This window comes from Podarcis bocagei, assembly GCF_964188305.1.
Source record: "Podarcis bocagei genome assembly, chromosome: 4".
NCBI lineage: Eukaryota > Metazoa > Chordata > Lepidosauria > Squamata > Lacertidae > Podarcis > Podarcis bocagei.
This window is the reverse complement of record NC_138128.1, coordinates 101,420,518-101,437,852: the sequence shown is the minus strand read 5'-3', so window position 1 is coordinate 101,437,852 and position 17,335 is coordinate 101,420,518. Positions and strand designations below refer to the sequence as shown.

Sequence of the window (17,335 nt, the reverse complement as noted above, 5' to 3'; positions counted from 1 at the left end):
AAGATAACTATGAAAAATGTTGGAATGATGTTAATTCCATGGGGAAGAATGAATTTATATATGGGGAAGAATGAATTTATCTCTATTAGAAAGAATTGCAGCAATTAAAAAGAACACATTGCCAAAAACATTATTTTTATTCCACACAATACCGGTAATAAGTAACATGGTATGCTTCAAGAAATGGCAAAAATATATTTCTAAATTTATCTGGAAAGGGAAGAAACTAAGGATAAAATACAAAATACTTACAGATAATAAAAAGAGAGGAGGATTCTCCCTGCCAGATTTCAAACTTTACTATAAAGCAGCTCGTGTTACTTGGATCCGGAATTGGATCAAACTAGAAAACGGGGGACGCAGGTGGCGCTGTGGGTTAAACCACAGAGCCTAGGACTTGCCGATCAGAAGGTCAGCGGTTCGAATCCCCGTGACGGGGTGTGCTCCCGTTGCTCAGTCCCAGCGCCTGCCAACCTAGCAGTTCGAAAGCACCCCTGGGTGCAAGTAGATAAATAGGGACCGCTTACTGGTGGGAAGGTAAACGGCGTTCCGTGTGCTGCGCTGGCTCGCCAGATGCAGCTTGTCATGCTGGCCACGTGACCCAGAAGTGTCTCCGGACAGCGCTGGTTCCCGGCCTATAGAGTGAGATGAGCGCACAACCCTAGAGTCTGTCAAGACTGGCCTGTACGGGCAGGGGTACCTTTACCTTTACCTTTAGAAAACATATATTTGTTAGATCTGGAAGGCCATGGCAACAGATTTGGATGGCATGCGTATTTATGGTATAATAAAGTCAGGCATAGGCAAACTTGGCCCTCCAGATGTTTTTGGGACTACAACTCCCATCATCCCTAGCTAACAGGACCAGTGGTCAGGGATGATGGGAGTTGTAGTCCCAAAACATCTGGAGGGCCAAGTTTGCCTATGCCTGTAATAAAGGGAAGGTACATAAAGGATTCCATAATCATATAATTAGGAAATCATTGGTAAAAGTATGGGGAAAATATAAAGATTTATTAGAACAAAAAACGCCATGGTGGATATCCCCAGCAGAAGCAATTTCAGTTAAAAGGAATAAATATGGAAGGAAGATGGCCTACATATAGAGAGCTGTTGATAGAGAGAAGAAAAGCTAAAGCTTAAGGATTTGGATGAGATAAGAGAATATGTTTATGACTGGCTACAACATTGTCAATTAAATGAGGTTTTTAAAGAAAGGATTTAGCTATACCATATCTAGATTCCAAAGAGAAATAATAGATGATAACACTAAACTTCTGAAGAAAGTGTTTAATATATTATTAGAACGGGAAACTAAAGTTGAAGAGGTCAAAGGGTAATGATCGAGTGGGCACAAGATTTGGGACATAATATTTAATGGAAGATGGAAAAATTATGGAAAGTAAATTTAAAATTTACCGATTGTATATTGTTAAAGAGAGAATTACATGAAGATGATGTATCAATGGTATGTTACACCTGCTAAAATTGCAAAAGTGTATAGAACAGGCTCCAATAAGTGTTGGAAGTGTAAAGAAAAAGAAGGCATGTTCTTCCATATGTGGTGGAATTGTAAAATAATTAAAAAGTATTGGGAAATGATTTATAATGAAATGAAAAGAATGTTTAAGATAACTTTTGTTAAAAGACCAGAAGCCTTTTTATTAGGCATTTCAGGTCAAGATATGCCAAAAGAGAAGAAAAAACTGTTTATGTATGCTACAACAGTGGCTTGGATTTTACTAGCCCAAAGATGGAAAAATTATGAAATACTAACTAAAGAACAATGGCAAGAAAAACTGATGGAATATGCTGAAATGGCGAAGTTAACTGAAGACAAAGACAACAGAGATTTCAGAGAAGATTGGGATTCCGTACGGAATCAATGTAAAGAAATGGATTCACTAGCAGGGTTTGAGTAAACGCTTACAATTAACAATACAAACATAGAAGCTATAAAGATGAGGTTAAAATGATAAGCATATAACAACATTTACGGTAATTTAAGGATGTAATACTGAAGTATAGTATTGCAAGCAGGACAAGTTCTTACGTAAAAAACCAGACGGGGAAGTTGAGGGAAGTCATGGGGGGAGTGGGGAACTCAAGTTGTTACTGTTTGGTATGATGTAATTGTGATAATAATAAAAGAATTAAAATTCAATAAAATCATTTTTTAAAAACCAAAAAAACCACAAAATGCCCTGTCTCTGTTCACACTTCCAGGCCGGGGGGGGGGGGGGGAGGACATTTCTCTTGCATTGCCAATGACTCTCAATGGCCCTGTCTTGTTGCTTCATGACCCCGGCTTGACCTTTGGCAGAGGCTAGCCCAGGAATTCCTCTGCAGCTTCTCTTCTCCCTGCTACCATTTATTTCTAGGGTTTAGACCCACCCCCATCGGTAAGAATATTTTAAAGTAGTTTGGTTCTATGTTATAAATCAAGTATCATCAATCAATCATTTATTGTATTTGACTAAAAGCCGTTACAAATCCAGTTACAGGTACTGCAAGTCGAATAAAAGCTATTAAAATAAATCCAGAAATATACCTCTATTTACAAGAAAATCAAATTAATGAATCCCCTGCACAATCTACAGCATTGTCTTTTATGTAGCTAACACAAATACTTTTAGCGGTTTTTTGCAAATAAGGCTGTTTTATATGTGACAAGCAGGTCGCGGTCAGTTAACAGCCAACCTATTTTCACTTCAGGGTTGTGTTTTTGTAGCGGTGCCAACATCTGTTCCAAAAATCTCTTTCTGGGGTTTTGACAGAGCCTACAACTGAGTATCAGTTACAGATAGGTAGCCGTGTTGGTCTGCCATAGTCAAAATAAAAAAATTCCTTCCAGTAGCACCTTAAAGACCAACTAAGTTAGTTCTTGGTATGAGATTTCGTGTGTATCTGAAAAAGTGTGCATGCACACGAAAGCTCATACCAAGAACTAACTTAGTTGGTCTTTAAGGTGCTACTGGAAGGAATTTTTTTATTATTACAACTGAGTCTGTAACGGGAAAGATCTTCTCCTTCGCCTCCGCCACCCATGCAAAATCTTCAATGCCTCGGAGCAGCCCCGGAGAGCGGCGGCGCCACGGCCAGCCCTTGCTTCTTCTGCTTCCCAATGTCTTTCTTCTCAGTGAAGAAGGCGGGCCCGGCCCTCGCAAGCGGGGATGGCGAGACTGTGGCCCCGAGGGAAGAGTTTGAGAAGCGCCGCGCTGGCCCGTTGGCCTTCTGGGAGCAGCTGGAGGACCCGCCCGAGCGCAGCCCGCCCCGGCCCGCCTTCTCTCGCGGGTCTCCGCCTCCCCGCCCGGCAAGCTGCCTTCGCTTTCGTTTCCTCGCGGAGCGCGGCGGCGGCGTCTGCGCGGGCGAGCATGTCGGACCCGGCCGTGTCGGGCTTCCTGGCCAAGCTGCTGTGCGCGCACGGGGGCCGCCTGGAGCGAGGCGCGCTGGGGCAGCAGCTGGAGCTCCCCGAGGAGCAGCTGCGCCAGATCCTGGAGGCGGCCGGCCCGGAGAGGTTTCTGCTGCGCGCCGAAGGACCCGCCACTTGGGTGCTGGCCGTCTCCCCGCTGCGCCTCTGCGTGCGCAAGGAGTGTCCCGGCTGCCCGCAGCTCCACCTCTGCAAGCTCAACCTCCAGGGCCGCTGCCGAGCCAGGTGAGGGGGCTCCGGGGGGCGGGGGGGCGCTTCAGGTATCCCGACCAGGACGCCCGAGAAAGTTCTCTTGGGGCGGGGCTGGCACGGCCCTGCGCCAGACCCGGGGAAGGGAAAGGGGCCCTGAGATGGGAGGTTGGAGGGAGCAGCCTGGCAGGCGGAGGAGCCCACACAACACAAAACGCTCTTGCTGGATGGAGGTTTTGTTTTGTTTTATATCTTATATTTTGGAAATGCACATCCAGGCCCCCCATAAGTTCTTTGGGGCCCCCCAAGAGAGTGGAACCCTAAGCTATAGCTTGTTTAGCATATGCATAAATCCGGCCCTGGCCATGCCAGGTGCCTGATGGGTCTCTTGCTTTATTTAAAACGCTTATTGTCTTAGCAATAAGTAAAGGTGGTTTGGGGTAGGACTTGGGAGGCCAGATCCCCACCCAGCTGTGCGGCTCAGCCTCACCTGATGTTATTATTAAAATTTATATGCCCCCCCCCTTCACCCAACGATCACAGGGCGGTGAGGAGGAGGCAGAGGACCAAGCGCAATCATCTGAAACTCCTTGGAGGAAAAGGTGGGGGGATGGGCGTAGCCAGGGGGGCGCAGGGGGACAGAATCAAATCTGAGGTTCCGCCTGCCTAACAAAAGCCTCCCCCCCAAAAAAAATCCTGGCTATGCCCCTGGTGGGATGTAAATGCAGTAAATGATTAAATCCAAGTGCTTTGGATTCCACTGTTACTAAGAGTTAATCCTGTACTTAAATCTCAGAAAGTTAAAAGTGCTTAACTCCCCCCCCCCCATGGTGTTCTCCTTTCTAACCATTTATGTTTCTTTAAAATATTAAATATCTTCTGTAGATAATGAGAGCCAACAGTGCTATAATGATGAGATCAAGCCACCCACAAGTTAAGGGATTTTAGCATCTTACTGAAATCCAAGGGATTTGAAAGTGCTTCCAGTAAATGTCTTTCTGGAACTAGATTAAAATGGGGGTCAAATGCTCTTGACAATAGTTGAGAGTTGCAACTTGTAATGTTTATCCATGCCCACTCAGAAACAATCCTCTATCCTGAAAAATAATGCCATGCTGAACATGTACAGTGGTACCTCGGGTTACAGACGCTTCAGATTACAGACTCCGCTAACCCAGAAATAGTACCTCGGGTTAAGAACTTTGCTTCAGGATGAGAACAGAAATTGCGCGGCGGCAGCAGGAGGCCCCATTATCTAAAGTGGTGCTTCAGGTTAAGAACAGTTTCAGGTTAAGAACGGACCTCCGGAACGAATTAAGTACTTAACCCGAGATACCACTGTACTCTGCTTTGGCACTCCTGCATATAATACTTGACCCTTCATTTAACATTCAAAATTATGTTTATAAAATGGCTGCCTTCATCTGAATGGAAACTTGGTGAGGAACCACCCATGTAGCTTCTGTGAGGGTCTGATGATTCATCATTGGTGAATCCTGCTGCCCCCAAGTCACATGAGAAGCGAAACTGAAGGCAAGCAGAACTAGCAGGAAGGAACAGAAGGGCAGAGTCTACAGGTGTTGAGTTGCTAGGGAGCTGCTGCGTTTGGCTTAAGTTTCGATTCTCATGTGAGCTGGGCTGGGAAAGGTGGAGCCTAATCTGTGCTGGAAACTCAACAAGCCTTTTAAGTACAAAGGAAGGCAGATCAGAGAAGGAACATGTCCGACGCCGTTGTGTGCAGTTTCATCACGAAGATCCTTTGCTCTAAAGGAGGGGGCTTGAGCTTCAGTGAGCTCTCCTCGCTCTCGGGGCTGCCTGAGCACCAGCTAGAGGAGATCCTGCAGGATGCAGGGAAGGAAAAGTTTCTGGCTGTCCCCCGGGACTCCTTGCGCCAGGTGCTGGCGGTGTCCCCAGTGCGGCTCTGCCTGAGGAACAGCTGTGGGGGGTGCGAAAACCTCCATATCTGCAAGAACTACATCAAGGGCAGGTGCTTCAGGCCGGCTTGTGGCAGATGGTGAGTGCGAAGGAATGAGAGAATCTGTTGTTATGGCACAATGATAAACTGAATAGCAGGGAAATCAGCATTTTACAAAGGGAAAGCTTGTGGCTTGGTCTGTCAGGCCCCCTCCTGGCTCACCGCAAACACAAATGTGCCTAGGCAAACTGATTTGTGACAAGGAAATCCTCCAACTTTGAGGATACACCAAGTTGCTGACTTTTTTTTACTGAGTGAACTCTGGCTTCTCAGATTTCAGCAGACATTGTGCCCACCAGTGTTTATCAAGCTTGAGTCTCCAGCTGTTGTTTGACTACAACTCCCATCATCCCTAGCTAGCAGGACCTGTGATCAGGGATAATGGGTGTACAGCTGGCGACCCAATTTTGAGAAACACTGGCCTACACGCTTCCTTCAAGAGTATCTAAACGACTCTAAAGTGCTGAACACCTGAGTTTTGTGAGGGTTTTGAGAGAAGAAATGCAAAGTGAAGTTCTCAGAGAACTGAATTCTTTGCCCACTACCACATTCTATACTTTTATGTACACCTGCAGAATTGCAACATATAAGAACCCTGCATATGCCACAGTAGAAGTACTACTTGTAAATTCTTTATGAATTGTATTTAGATAATTTTGCCCTGAAGCAGAAAGGGATGTCTAGTCCTTCGGCACCAGTGTCAGATTTTTTTTCCTTTTTCTTTTTTCTTTCTTTTTATTTGAAAACAATTAATTTTATACAGTCTTAACATCAGAAGGTTTTACAATGATAATAACCGAAACACAGTCAAGAGCATATCTCATATGTTTTCAGTAGGTAATGGCGAGGGAGGAATTGGGGTGCATCTGGAAAACTGTTAAGGATATATATGTGACTTAAGAGGTTAAAATGATGGAGTCTAAAGAAGGAGAATAATATAAATGAAGAGCAAAACAAAGGATTATTTGAAGAATTTGGTACTACTGAAAACGGTGTCAGATTTTCTAGTGTCAGCATTGCATGGGATTCCAAATACAGTTTCAAATTCCTCTGTGCTTCCAGCAACAGATGTTTAGCTGTCTGGGTGACTACTACGTGACAACTACTTTCCCCCCCACTTGTATTTTTTCATGAGTGCAACTCAAAGGCACAAACTACACAAGCCCTTGTAGTCAGCGTTAATGAATTTTTCCTCATTTTTTCTGAGGTGGAGATTTTGTGTGACTCATAATATTGTTGATCCAGGGTTGATTTGCTTTGTACAAAAGCCTTTTCAAATTTTTTTACCTATATAACCAGTCCTGCAAGGAAGATTTCATGAGTCTCCCTCTGCTGATCCATCCAAGCAATGTTATACATTCTATTGTCCTAAAGAAGCACTCTGAAATCCTCCCCACTTCCTTAATTTAAGACTAGAATGAGAAAAACACAACATAGCCTGAGGGGTTGAAAGACAAAGCAGAGAGATCATGCAGTTAACCCATGGCTGGTGAACCTGTGACCCAGATGTTGTTGGACTCCAAGTCCCATCAGCCCCAGCAAGCTTGGTCAATAGTCAGGGATGGTAGGAACTGGAGTCTTAACAACATTCTGTAAAAGCACAGGCTTCCCATACCTGATCTAAACAGTCGGGTTGTAGCAATTCTAAAACAAGTCGTCCCTTGATACAGAATGAAGAAGGTGGTTTTTTAAAGTCTGAGCTGTTTGCTTGTGCTTTTAAATACCATCGTCGCTAATCTCTTTGGTTGTTCTTGTAAAGTATCCTGTCAGTCAGACTTTGACCTCGGTTCCTCAGAATAAACACTGAGCAGAATTTGTTTCTAGGAGCAAAAATTCAGCTCCTGGATTGTTTGGGCCTTGAATCAGATTCCAAAAGGAGAACCAAGAGTAGACTCAATGGATTGGAATCTGCCAGAAATAATGCATTAGGTGCAGACACTGAAATGGTACCTTAAGCTGAAATCTCACAGCATGAGAATTGGGTGGAAGGTATTCAGTGCGATTACTAATTTACCAGCCTTATCAGTGTGGCGACTGATGTGTGTATCTAGGAGGAGGATTTGCATTTTGGAGCAACCTTGTGCAGTGCTGTGCAATGCTGACCACACAGTGGTGGAGAGCAGGCTCTTCCCTCCCCGCAGCAATAGACCCCCCAGGCAGTGCTTTGCCTTCAGCTGCAAGAGTGAGTGGCAACTATTCACGTAAACGAGGCACTCAAGGACACGGTTGTGGCACAAGCTAAGCATTCTCTCTGCCATTATTGATGTTTGCCATGCTGAGGATCTTCAAATGTTTTACCTCACCTTGGTATTTTGTTTCTTGGTCACTTAAAAGTAGGGAATCTATGGCCTTTAAGATGCCTTTTTACACAGCTCCCATCGTTCCTGACTATTGGTCAAGCTTCCTGGGGCTGTTGGGAGTCCAAAAATATCTACAGGCCAAAATTTCCCCATCCTTGGTGTAGAGTATGCAAGAATTTGGAAAATGTGTTCAATAGAACAGAATAGATAATACATTTTTTTTAATAGTACATTATTTCAAGGAACTCAGGTTATTGTACAAATTCAGGATTTGTAGCCTACAAAAAAGTGAAGGAATATGTAGGCTCTCACTCCACTTGTGTATTCCCAGGTATTTCTGATACCTTGATTATGTTTTTTCTCCTTTTACTTTTATCCCAGGGCATGCAAGTATTCTCATGAAGTTTTTTCAGAGGCTAACCGAAAAGTCCTGAAGGCTCATGAACTTTCTGGGCTCAATGAGAATGAACTGCGTGTTCTCCTCCTCCAAAATGATCATTTTCTCTGGCCTGATGTAAGTTGTGAAAATACTGTAGCATCACCTAGATGTTTGTTTGCCCTCTTCTATAGGTTGCCTTTTTAACTGGTTAAGGTGAGGAAACAGAATGGATGATGACAAGAAAATTGTAGTAGAGTTTCTGCATTATGAAGTTAGATGAGACAGGGTTAGCCACATTTGTTTAATCGCGTTTCTGTCCTACTCATGTGTCAAGAACCTTCACTACAAAATATGTGCATGTGTAACATGGTCAAAATTCATTGACACGGGTGACACATTACTTATTTCAAGCATCAGAAGAGCCTTCTAGATCAGGCCATCTAGTCCACCATCCTGTTTTCACAGCGGCCAAGCAGATGCTTATGGGAAACCCGAAAGAAGGACTTCAGCCAAACAGCATTCTCCTCACTTGCGATTCTCAGCATCTGGAGGAATGCTGCCCCTGACAGGAGAGGCAAAGCAGAGCTATTGTGGCTCGTGGCTCTTGCTCACCTCATCCTCCGTGAATCTGTCTAATCCTCTCTTAAAGTTATGCCACTCCCAGGCTTGTTTTTGTTTGTTACCATGGTGTGTATTATTATATTATAGCCACATTTATAGCCACATAACACATTGTGGTCTTGGTTGACCACAAACTTGACATGAGCCAACAGTGTGACGCGGCAGCTAAAAAAGCCAATGCAATTCTGGGCTGCATCAATAGGAGTATAGCATCTAGATCAAGGGAAGTAATAGTGCCACTGTATTCTGCTCTGGTCAGACCTCACCTGGAGTACTGTGTCCAGTTCTGGGCACCACAGTTCAAGAAGGACACTGACAAACTGGAACATGTCCAGAGGAGGGCAACCAAAATGGTCAAAGGCCTGGAAACAATGCCTTATGAGGAATGGCTAAGGGAGCTGGGCATGTTTAGCCTGGAGAAGAGGAGGTTAAGGGGAGATATGATAGCCATGTTCAAATATATCAAAGGATGTCACATAGAGGAGGGAGAAAGGTTGTTTTCTGCTGCTCCAGAGAAGCGGACACGGAGCAATGGATCCAAACTACAAGAAAGAAGATTCCACCTAAACATTAGGAAGAACTTCCTGACAGTAAGAGCTGTTTGACAGTGGAATTTGCTGCCAAGGAGTGTGGTGGAGTCTCCTACTTTGGAGGTCTTTAAGCAGAGGCTTGACAACCATACGTCAGGAGTGCTCTGATGGTGTTTCCTGCTTGGCAGGGGGTTGGACTCGATGGCCCTTGTGGTCTCTTCCAACTCTATGACTCTATGATTCTATATTGAAAACCACTGTGTGATCCTCAGAAGGACAGTGTAGAAATTTAAATTTAAAAGTAAGTAAAAGCCTTCCAAGTTGCTGGCCTCACTGCTTCTTGTAGGACCAAATTCCCCTGTTAACTATATCCTCCACTATCTTTTGTTTGTCCAAAATCTTCGAACACTCAGAGTTTTGGGGCGTTCATGAGTTTTAGTGTTATGAGAGAAGGAGAAAAGCCTCTCTGTCCTCTGTCCATACCAGGCAACGTTTTATGCACCTCTGTTGTGTCTCCTCTTTACTCTCCTTTACACTGAAAAGGCCCAAGTGGAGTCTCTACATCTTGTTGATCATTTTAATTGTCCTTTTCTGAAACTTTGCCTGGTTTATTTTTTGTGACTCAGCAAGATCATAACATTTCTTTCAGGGAAAAAATCAGATGGCCCAAATATCCAAACATAGAATATTTTGCCATAATTCGTGGAAATAACTAACTAACAGCATGTTCACAGCAAACAGTAAAAATCTCCACTGTCTTCAGTGCCTCTTGAAGAGGGTGCTCTCTGTAGGCACCTGTATGCCCACACAAAGAGAGGGGAAGGCCGGGTCCTCAGCCACAAGGTGTATTCTCTCCCTCCGGAATTTTGAAGAGGCATCCTCTTGCTGCTACTACAGTTTGCATTTGTAATCAAATTGCAGACTAATCTGTCAGTATAACCCCTGCCACATGCCTTCTTCCTTATGTGGAGTTTCTGTTGCCTGATTAATTGCTTGAACACTTTTTCCATAGGAAAAAGGGAACTCCAAATGCAAAATTGGCATGTTGAAGAGAAGAGTTCAGCTGATCTGCAATTATGCTTGCTGTGTTTTTCAAATATCACCCTGTGCTCTCCCTGCTATATATTCTATAATATCACTGGATGCTACCTACTAGGGCTGGGTGATATATCAATATATCGCCCCAAACCAGTTTGAAGTTCATATCACCATACTGGTTTCAGAATTTTCGACCTGGCAGTTCATCGCAAATCATGGCGTGTAGGTGTGCTATGCAAAAACCATGTCGCGGGAAAAGCTGAAGCCAGCCAGTGCCTCTACATAACTCCATCGTGATATATCAGTATAGCACAATGTTACCTAGTGATATATCATGTATGTCTGGGTATATCGCCCAGGAGTGGACCACAGTGTCAGCTTCACTCAGCGGTATATCGCTGGTGAAACCACCACTGCTCCCGAGTCCCTTTGCTAGCGACTTGCTCCAGCGAGTGTTGCTAGCAGAGGGACTCGTGAGAATCATAGAATCATAGAGTTGGAAGAGACCACAAGGGCCATCGAGTCCAACCCCCTGCCAAGCAGGAAACACCATCAGAACACTCCTGACATATGGTTGTCAAGCCTCTGCTTAAAGACCTCCAAAGTAGGAGACTCCACCACAATCCTTGGCAGCAAATTCCACTGTCAAACAGCTCTTACTGTCAGGAAGTTCTTCCTAATGTTTAGGTGGAATCTTCTTTCTTGTAGTTTGGATCCGTTGCTCCGTGTCCGCTTCTCTGGAGCAGTAGAAAACAACCTTTCTCCCTCCTCTATGTGACATCCTTTTATATATTTGAACATGGCTATCATATCACCCCTTAACCTCCTCTTCTCCAGGCTAAACATGCCCAGCTCCCTTAGCCGTTCCTCATAAGGCATCGTTTCCAGGCCTTTGACCATTTTGGTTGCCCTCCTCTGGACACGTTCCAGTTTGTCAGTGTCCTTCTTGAATTGTGGTGTCCAGAACTGGACACAGTACTCCAGGTGAGGTCTGACCAGAGCAGAATACAGTGGCACTATTACTTCCCTTGATCTAGACGCTACACTCCTATTGATGAGGCCCAGAATTGCATTGGCTTTTTTAGCTGCCGCGTCACAGGTGGCGGTTTTACAAGCAATATATCACTGAGTGAAACTGCCATCCCACTCTGCCCTCATACCATGCAGAGGGAGAAAAAAGCTGCACCGGTGAGGCGCCAATACAGCTTGTTCCTCCCTCTGCATCTTTAATCTGCTCGGCTGAGGAGAGTGTGGTTGCTGCTTCCCTCAGCCGAACAATTAAAGGCTCACCGAGCCCAGCACTGCCTCCCGCACAAGTGGGGGGAGTAGCAGGGATGGCTCTGCTGGGGATACAGAGCCCTCCCCGTCCCTGGCAGAGCCGCAAAAAGGAGCCCTGTTGCTCTCCCCACAAGGAGGGGGAGCACAGGGGCTGACTCAGCTGGGGGTCAGGAGCCCTCCCATGCCGTACAAACAAGCTGTGTTGTCCCACAGCCCACTAGGCACTGAGGTCAAACAGCCTTGGCTCCTGCGGTGAGGGCTGTGGCAATTTCACCCAGCGCCTTGCAGGCTGAGGCCAAGGCAGCTTGTTTTTTCAACATTGCGGCATATCGTCAGACCACAATGTTTGGCTGGCGTTGAAAAGCTGAAATTGCCCAGCCCTAATACTGTGATGCTGACAACCAGATATCTCCCGGCCCTACTGTCTACACATTTCTAAAATATATCTTTGCAACATAAGTAGGAAGTCTTCAGCTTCTGTATGTGATACAGCTGCTAAGGATATTACCAAAACCGGTGTATTTGTGCACATCACCTGCAATTCAGACCAGTGCAGTATTAATTGAAATTCTTGTGTGTTTCTTACTTTCACTTCCTGTTTCCAGGTATGCAATTTCTACAATAAAGGGGATGGGAATTGTGCCCAGCAAGATAATTGCACAAAGCTTCACATTTGCCGGTATTTCCTGAGAGGGGAATGTAGGTTTCCTAAGTGCAAGAGGTCTCACAACCTTTTGCAACCAAATGCTCTGAAGCTGTTGCTCGAAGGAGGAGTGGATGATCAAGTGGCCTGGAACATCCAGACAATCTGCGAACACAAAACTGCTGTACTGTCCAGAGAACTGGGTCCTCGCAAGGGTGAGTGATTTATAGGAAGGGGCTTGTGGGCATCATGTACTGCTTGCATCACTCTGGCGTGTGAAAGGACCTCATTTCTCATCATCATTTGAAGCCCTTTCCCATTCTTTTAGGTAATTTTGCAAGACCTGCATCAAGTGGAGAAAAATCAAGTGCAGGAAATCCGAGAGAAGCCAGACTTGAGCAAGCATCTAGTATACCTAATCTCATGGACCTCAACCTCGGCCCTGACCAAGGTGAACCAATCTACTTTCTTAGCAAAGGATCCAAGTTGATTGAATTAGGCCTATGATAGAATATCTGCATTCTCATGGCAAGATACAGGGATGAGCTTTAGCCCCAATATGCAGTATGAGTCCCCTTTTAAACTTACATTGATCATTTACCAATTACATTTTTCAGCAGTTGCCAGAAATTTGGGTAACACTGATGTTTTCATAGGTATGTGCCAATAAACTCAGATAAATTTGGGGAATGGCAGAATATACAGTGGTACCTCAATTTTTGAGTGTCTCGGAAGCCAAACGTTTCAGTTTTTGAATGCCAAAAACCCAGAAGTACAGCCGTACCTCGGAAGTCGAACGGAATTCATACCGGAAGTCCGTTCGACTTCCAAAATGTTTGGAAACCAAGGTGCAGTTTCTGATTGGCTGCAGGAAGCTCCTGCAGTCAGTCGGAATCTACGGAAGCGGCATTGGACATTCGGGTTCCAAAGAATGTTTGCAAACTGGAACACTCACTTCCGGGTTTGTGGCATTCAGGAGCCAAAACGTTCGAGATCCAAGGTATGACTATAATGGCTTCCATTTTCGAACGCACCTCGGAAGTCAAATGGTCTTCCAGAACAGATTACATTCGACAACCGAGGTACAGTGGTACCTCGGGTTAAGAACTTAATTCATTCTGGAGGTCTGTTCTTAACCTGAAACTGTTTTTAACCTGAAGCACCACTTTAGCTAATGGTGCCTCCCGCTGCCGCCGCACGATTTCCGTTCTCATCCTGAAGCAAAGTTCTTAATCCGAGGTAATATTTCTGTGTTAGCAGAGTCTGTAACCTGAAGCATATGTAACCCGAGGTACCACTGTACCACTGTAATATATCCCACAAACAGCGTAGATTGCATACACAAACTGCCACAGTATGTTACAGTGCAGAGTGCTACTGCTCCAATTTTGTCACAGCCATTGTAATGGGTTTGGCTGCACAAATAAATAATATTTGACAGCCATGTTTTGCTCTACTTCAATCTTTTCCACCAACCCCATCCAGCATTCTATGAGTCCTCAGTTCTCCCCCGCACAATGGTGGTCGTGGTGGGTTCTCAAAGCCTGCCGATGTGTCCCTGTTACATGTGGATGGTACTATTCTGGACTGGTAAGCAGTTACATATGACTACTGCTGCCACCACATATTTGGTATATATCTTTCTCTCACACACAATGAACAACTTCTGTTGCATGTGAACTGACCCAGACCCTGCAACCCTCCTTGGCGAGAGATCTGGAGGGCAGCAATATGAGACGGGCCTCCTTGTGGAATGCCTGGCCTGGCACCTTCGTTGCATATCTTTAGGCGCCAGGCAAAAACACTCCTCTTCTCCTGACCTTTGGCTAATTAAACAAGCCATGGGTTTTAAACTCTCTGTGTGGCGAGGGGTGGGTATTGTTTTTGTTTGCTATTATGCTTTGTATTTTTGTGTTTTTGTAAACTGCTCTGTGATCTTTGGGTGAAGGGCAGTATAGAATTTTAAAATTTATTAATAATACCAACTTATCAGTTTTATAACAATGTAGCTGTTGTTGCCTCTCAAAGAATTATTTAAACTAGTTTGATGCTGATTTAATTCTATTTGGGATCCCTCACTCACCCAACCCTAACACAGTTCCCGGGGGGGGGGGGGAGAAAGGTGCCCCTGGTGCCATGCCCACTTCAGGTAAGATTGTGGTGGATCACACTCTGTCAGTCTTAAAATTAGGAACAATGCATTGTGCCTTGTAGCATAATTTAGGGTTGATTCCCTGTACTCCTAATTTGCATTAGCCTTATCCTGAACTGACAGTGTTGCTGGCTGCTCTTTGTCGGTGTTTGGATATGGATTTGATACCCCGCCTTTCACTCCCTTTAAGGAGTCTCAAAGCGGCTAACATTCTCCTTTCCCATCCTCCCCCACAACAACCACTCTGTGAGGTGAGTGGGGCTGGGAGACTTCAGAGAAGTGCGTGGCTTTTTCAAAAAATGAATTTTTTATTCAGAATTTTTATAAAATACATATAACAATAAACTAAGAAATCCAAACAAGGTATAGTGGTGAGCATAGTTGCCTTCCAAGCAAGGCACATATTTGATACCTCTTTGCATGTTTTATCACATGATTCTTCTTAAGCAAGGTTTACTAAAGATTATGTTCCTTTATTTCTCCCCCCGTCCATCTTTTACAGGTGTCAAAGCCACTCCTTGTACTAAACCACCTCAGAACGCAGAGAAGGAGAAAAGTGATGAGATATGTCTTTTCTATGTCTGGCGGTTCTGCAAAAATAAAAGTAAGTCCCAACAGACAAGTCCAAGGCCAGGTTTCCATTTAGGCCTTCCCCAGGAGTAATAATGCTTTAATTTGCTTTGCCAACTTTGCTTACATTGATTCCACCTGCCCCATTTGCCCACTCAAGAAATGGCCTTGGGTGCAGCAACAGGATCCAGTGTTTCAGAACGAGGGGTGAGGGTGTCAAAGAAACTGGAATGCTGGGACGGAGAGGGGGGCTGGAGCTCTCTGCTCCCCCAACCATCACATTTGATAGTCATATTATTTGTCTGATGAAAGGATATGCCAGGTATTGATTTGTAAATGTTGTTGGCATCCGTCTGCCTCAAGGCTCAATGGAGTGTGTGCCGGGGGGGGGTGTGTTAAGTCACACCGCTGTGTTACACTCCTGGGGTGTAAGCCTGGGCTGCCCACCCTATTTTTTATTTTTATCTTAATTGAGTAGTGATGCTGCCATTGAACGAGTGACCGGGTGCTGTTACGGGCTATTCAGTGGAAGCTTAACCTGAGCTGACCTAACTGCTGGTGGCAGGCTGCCTTGGGAATGAGGAGTCCGTGTTTTTGCTTGTCATGGATGAGATCAGCCTCCTGAAGCAGCTGCTTCCTGGCCCTGTCTTGCTGCCTGATCTTCACTGGCAGCGGGGACTAGGAGCACCTCTTTACCAGCTCTGCTTGTAGTGCATCTTCTCAGATAAGAATCTGTCTAACTACCATCCTTGGAATCCTCCAGCTAGATTACTGTGATCAGTGTGAGATGGAAGGAATGTTTGCTGTTGAGTCTTGACTCAAGTCTTTCTTCCAGTTCAGGGCAGTGGTGCCTTGTCATTCAGACCATGAATGTTCTTTGACTCTGCTCTGATACTCTGCCCTGTTCCCTGAGAAAGGGGGGGGGGGAGAGGCTCTGCTTGATGTTCTGTATTTCCTCAAATAAAACGGTACGAGTTTCTATATAGTGGCATCCACACTGTGGCATTTCCTACAAAAATAAACAAGGGTTGGATCTGTGTCCAGACCTTCGGCTCTGCATCCGTTCACGTGCTCATTTGTAAGTTGCTGTCCTGTTTCCACATCGATGTCAAAAATAAGAAGACATATAAATTCACTTTTTTTACAAAATATGTTTTGTATACATTTACTAAAAAATAAATATATATGCATCTTAACCTATAATACACATTATGATACTTTTTTCATAATACATTACAATCAAAAATGGTTTGTTTGTTTATGCTAAACAAAAGCATTAAAAAGAAAGTGAAAATACAATGTCCTCTTTTGCAGATAAATCTTAACTTGTCCCCCACAGAGAAAGGTGAACCCTCCCAGCTCTCGCCTGGGAACTTCCCTTGCTTCTTCCCTCCTCCCCCCCAGGGAGAGCTTCTCTTCTCTGCTTCTGCCACAGGTCCTTCATCAACTTTCCATCTCCTTCATTTGTGTGTGCCGCGTATTGTGATCGATTATGTGGGGTAGGGCATACTTGGATAAAATACCCAGTATTTTACAGTGGTACCCCGCAAGACGAACGCCTCGCGAGACGAAAAACTCGCAAAACGAAAGGTTTTTTCGTTTTCGAGTTGCCTCGCAAGACGAATTTCCCTATGGGCTTGCTTCGCAAAACGAAGCTTGCCCCGGGGACAGCGGGTCTTCTCTTTTGAAGCAAGGGGCGGCGGGGAGAAGCGATCTTCTCCCCGCAGCCCCAGGTCCGGGGACAGCGGGAAGCGCTTCCCGCTGCCCCCGGACCTCTTTTGAAGCAAGGGGCTGCGGGGAGATCGCTTCTCCCCATCGCCCCTTGCTTCAAAAGAGGTCCTGGGACAGCGGGAAGCGCTTCCTGCTGCCCCCGGACCTCTTTTGAAGCAAGGGTTTGCGGGGAGATCGCTTCTCCCTGCAGCCCCTTGCTTCAAAAGAGGTCCGGGAGCAGCGCGAAGCGCAGCGCTTCTTCCCCGCTGCCCCCGGACCTCTTTTGAAGCAAGGGGCTGCGGGGAGATCGCTTCTCCCGGTGCTCCGAAGCGGGGCAGGGGGGCGGGAACACCTTCCCCCACCGCCCCGCTTCTCCCGGTGCTCCAAAGCGGGGCGGGGGGGTGGGAACACCTTCCCCCACCGCCCCGCTTCTCCCGGCGCTCCGAAGCGGGGCAGGGGGGTGGGAACACCTTCCCCCACCGCCCCGCTTCGGAACGGTGCTCCGAAGCGGGGCGGGGGG

The 17,335-nt window shown here is 45.6% G+C and overlaps 1 protein-coding gene across 2 annotated transcripts in view; it reads left to right on the top strand.

The window, feature by feature from the left end:
* Positions 1-3,349: 3,349 nt before the first annotated feature.
* The window catches only part of LOC308585395 (protein mono-ADP-ribosyltransferase PARP12-like), a 38,386-nt gene continuing 24,400 nt past the window's right edge, over positions 3,350-17,335 (top strand). The window contains exons 1-5 of one of the 2 annotated variants that reach the window (XM_081191018.1): positions 3,350-3,655; positions 8,276-8,408; positions 12,346-12,598; positions 12,712-12,834; positions 15,038-15,139. In XM_081191018.1, coding sequence (XP_081047144.1) covers positions 3,375-3,655; positions 8,276-8,408; positions 12,346-12,598; positions 12,712-12,834; positions 15,038-15,139 — 892 coding nt within the window. In that variant the 5' untranslated portion in view covers positions 3,350-3,374. Of the gene's footprint in view, positions 3,656-5,183; positions 5,634-8,275; positions 8,409-12,345; positions 12,599-12,711; positions 12,835-15,037; positions 15,140-17,335 lie in introns of those variants that run through there. The other variant, XM_081191017.1, reaches the window with a different exon arrangement.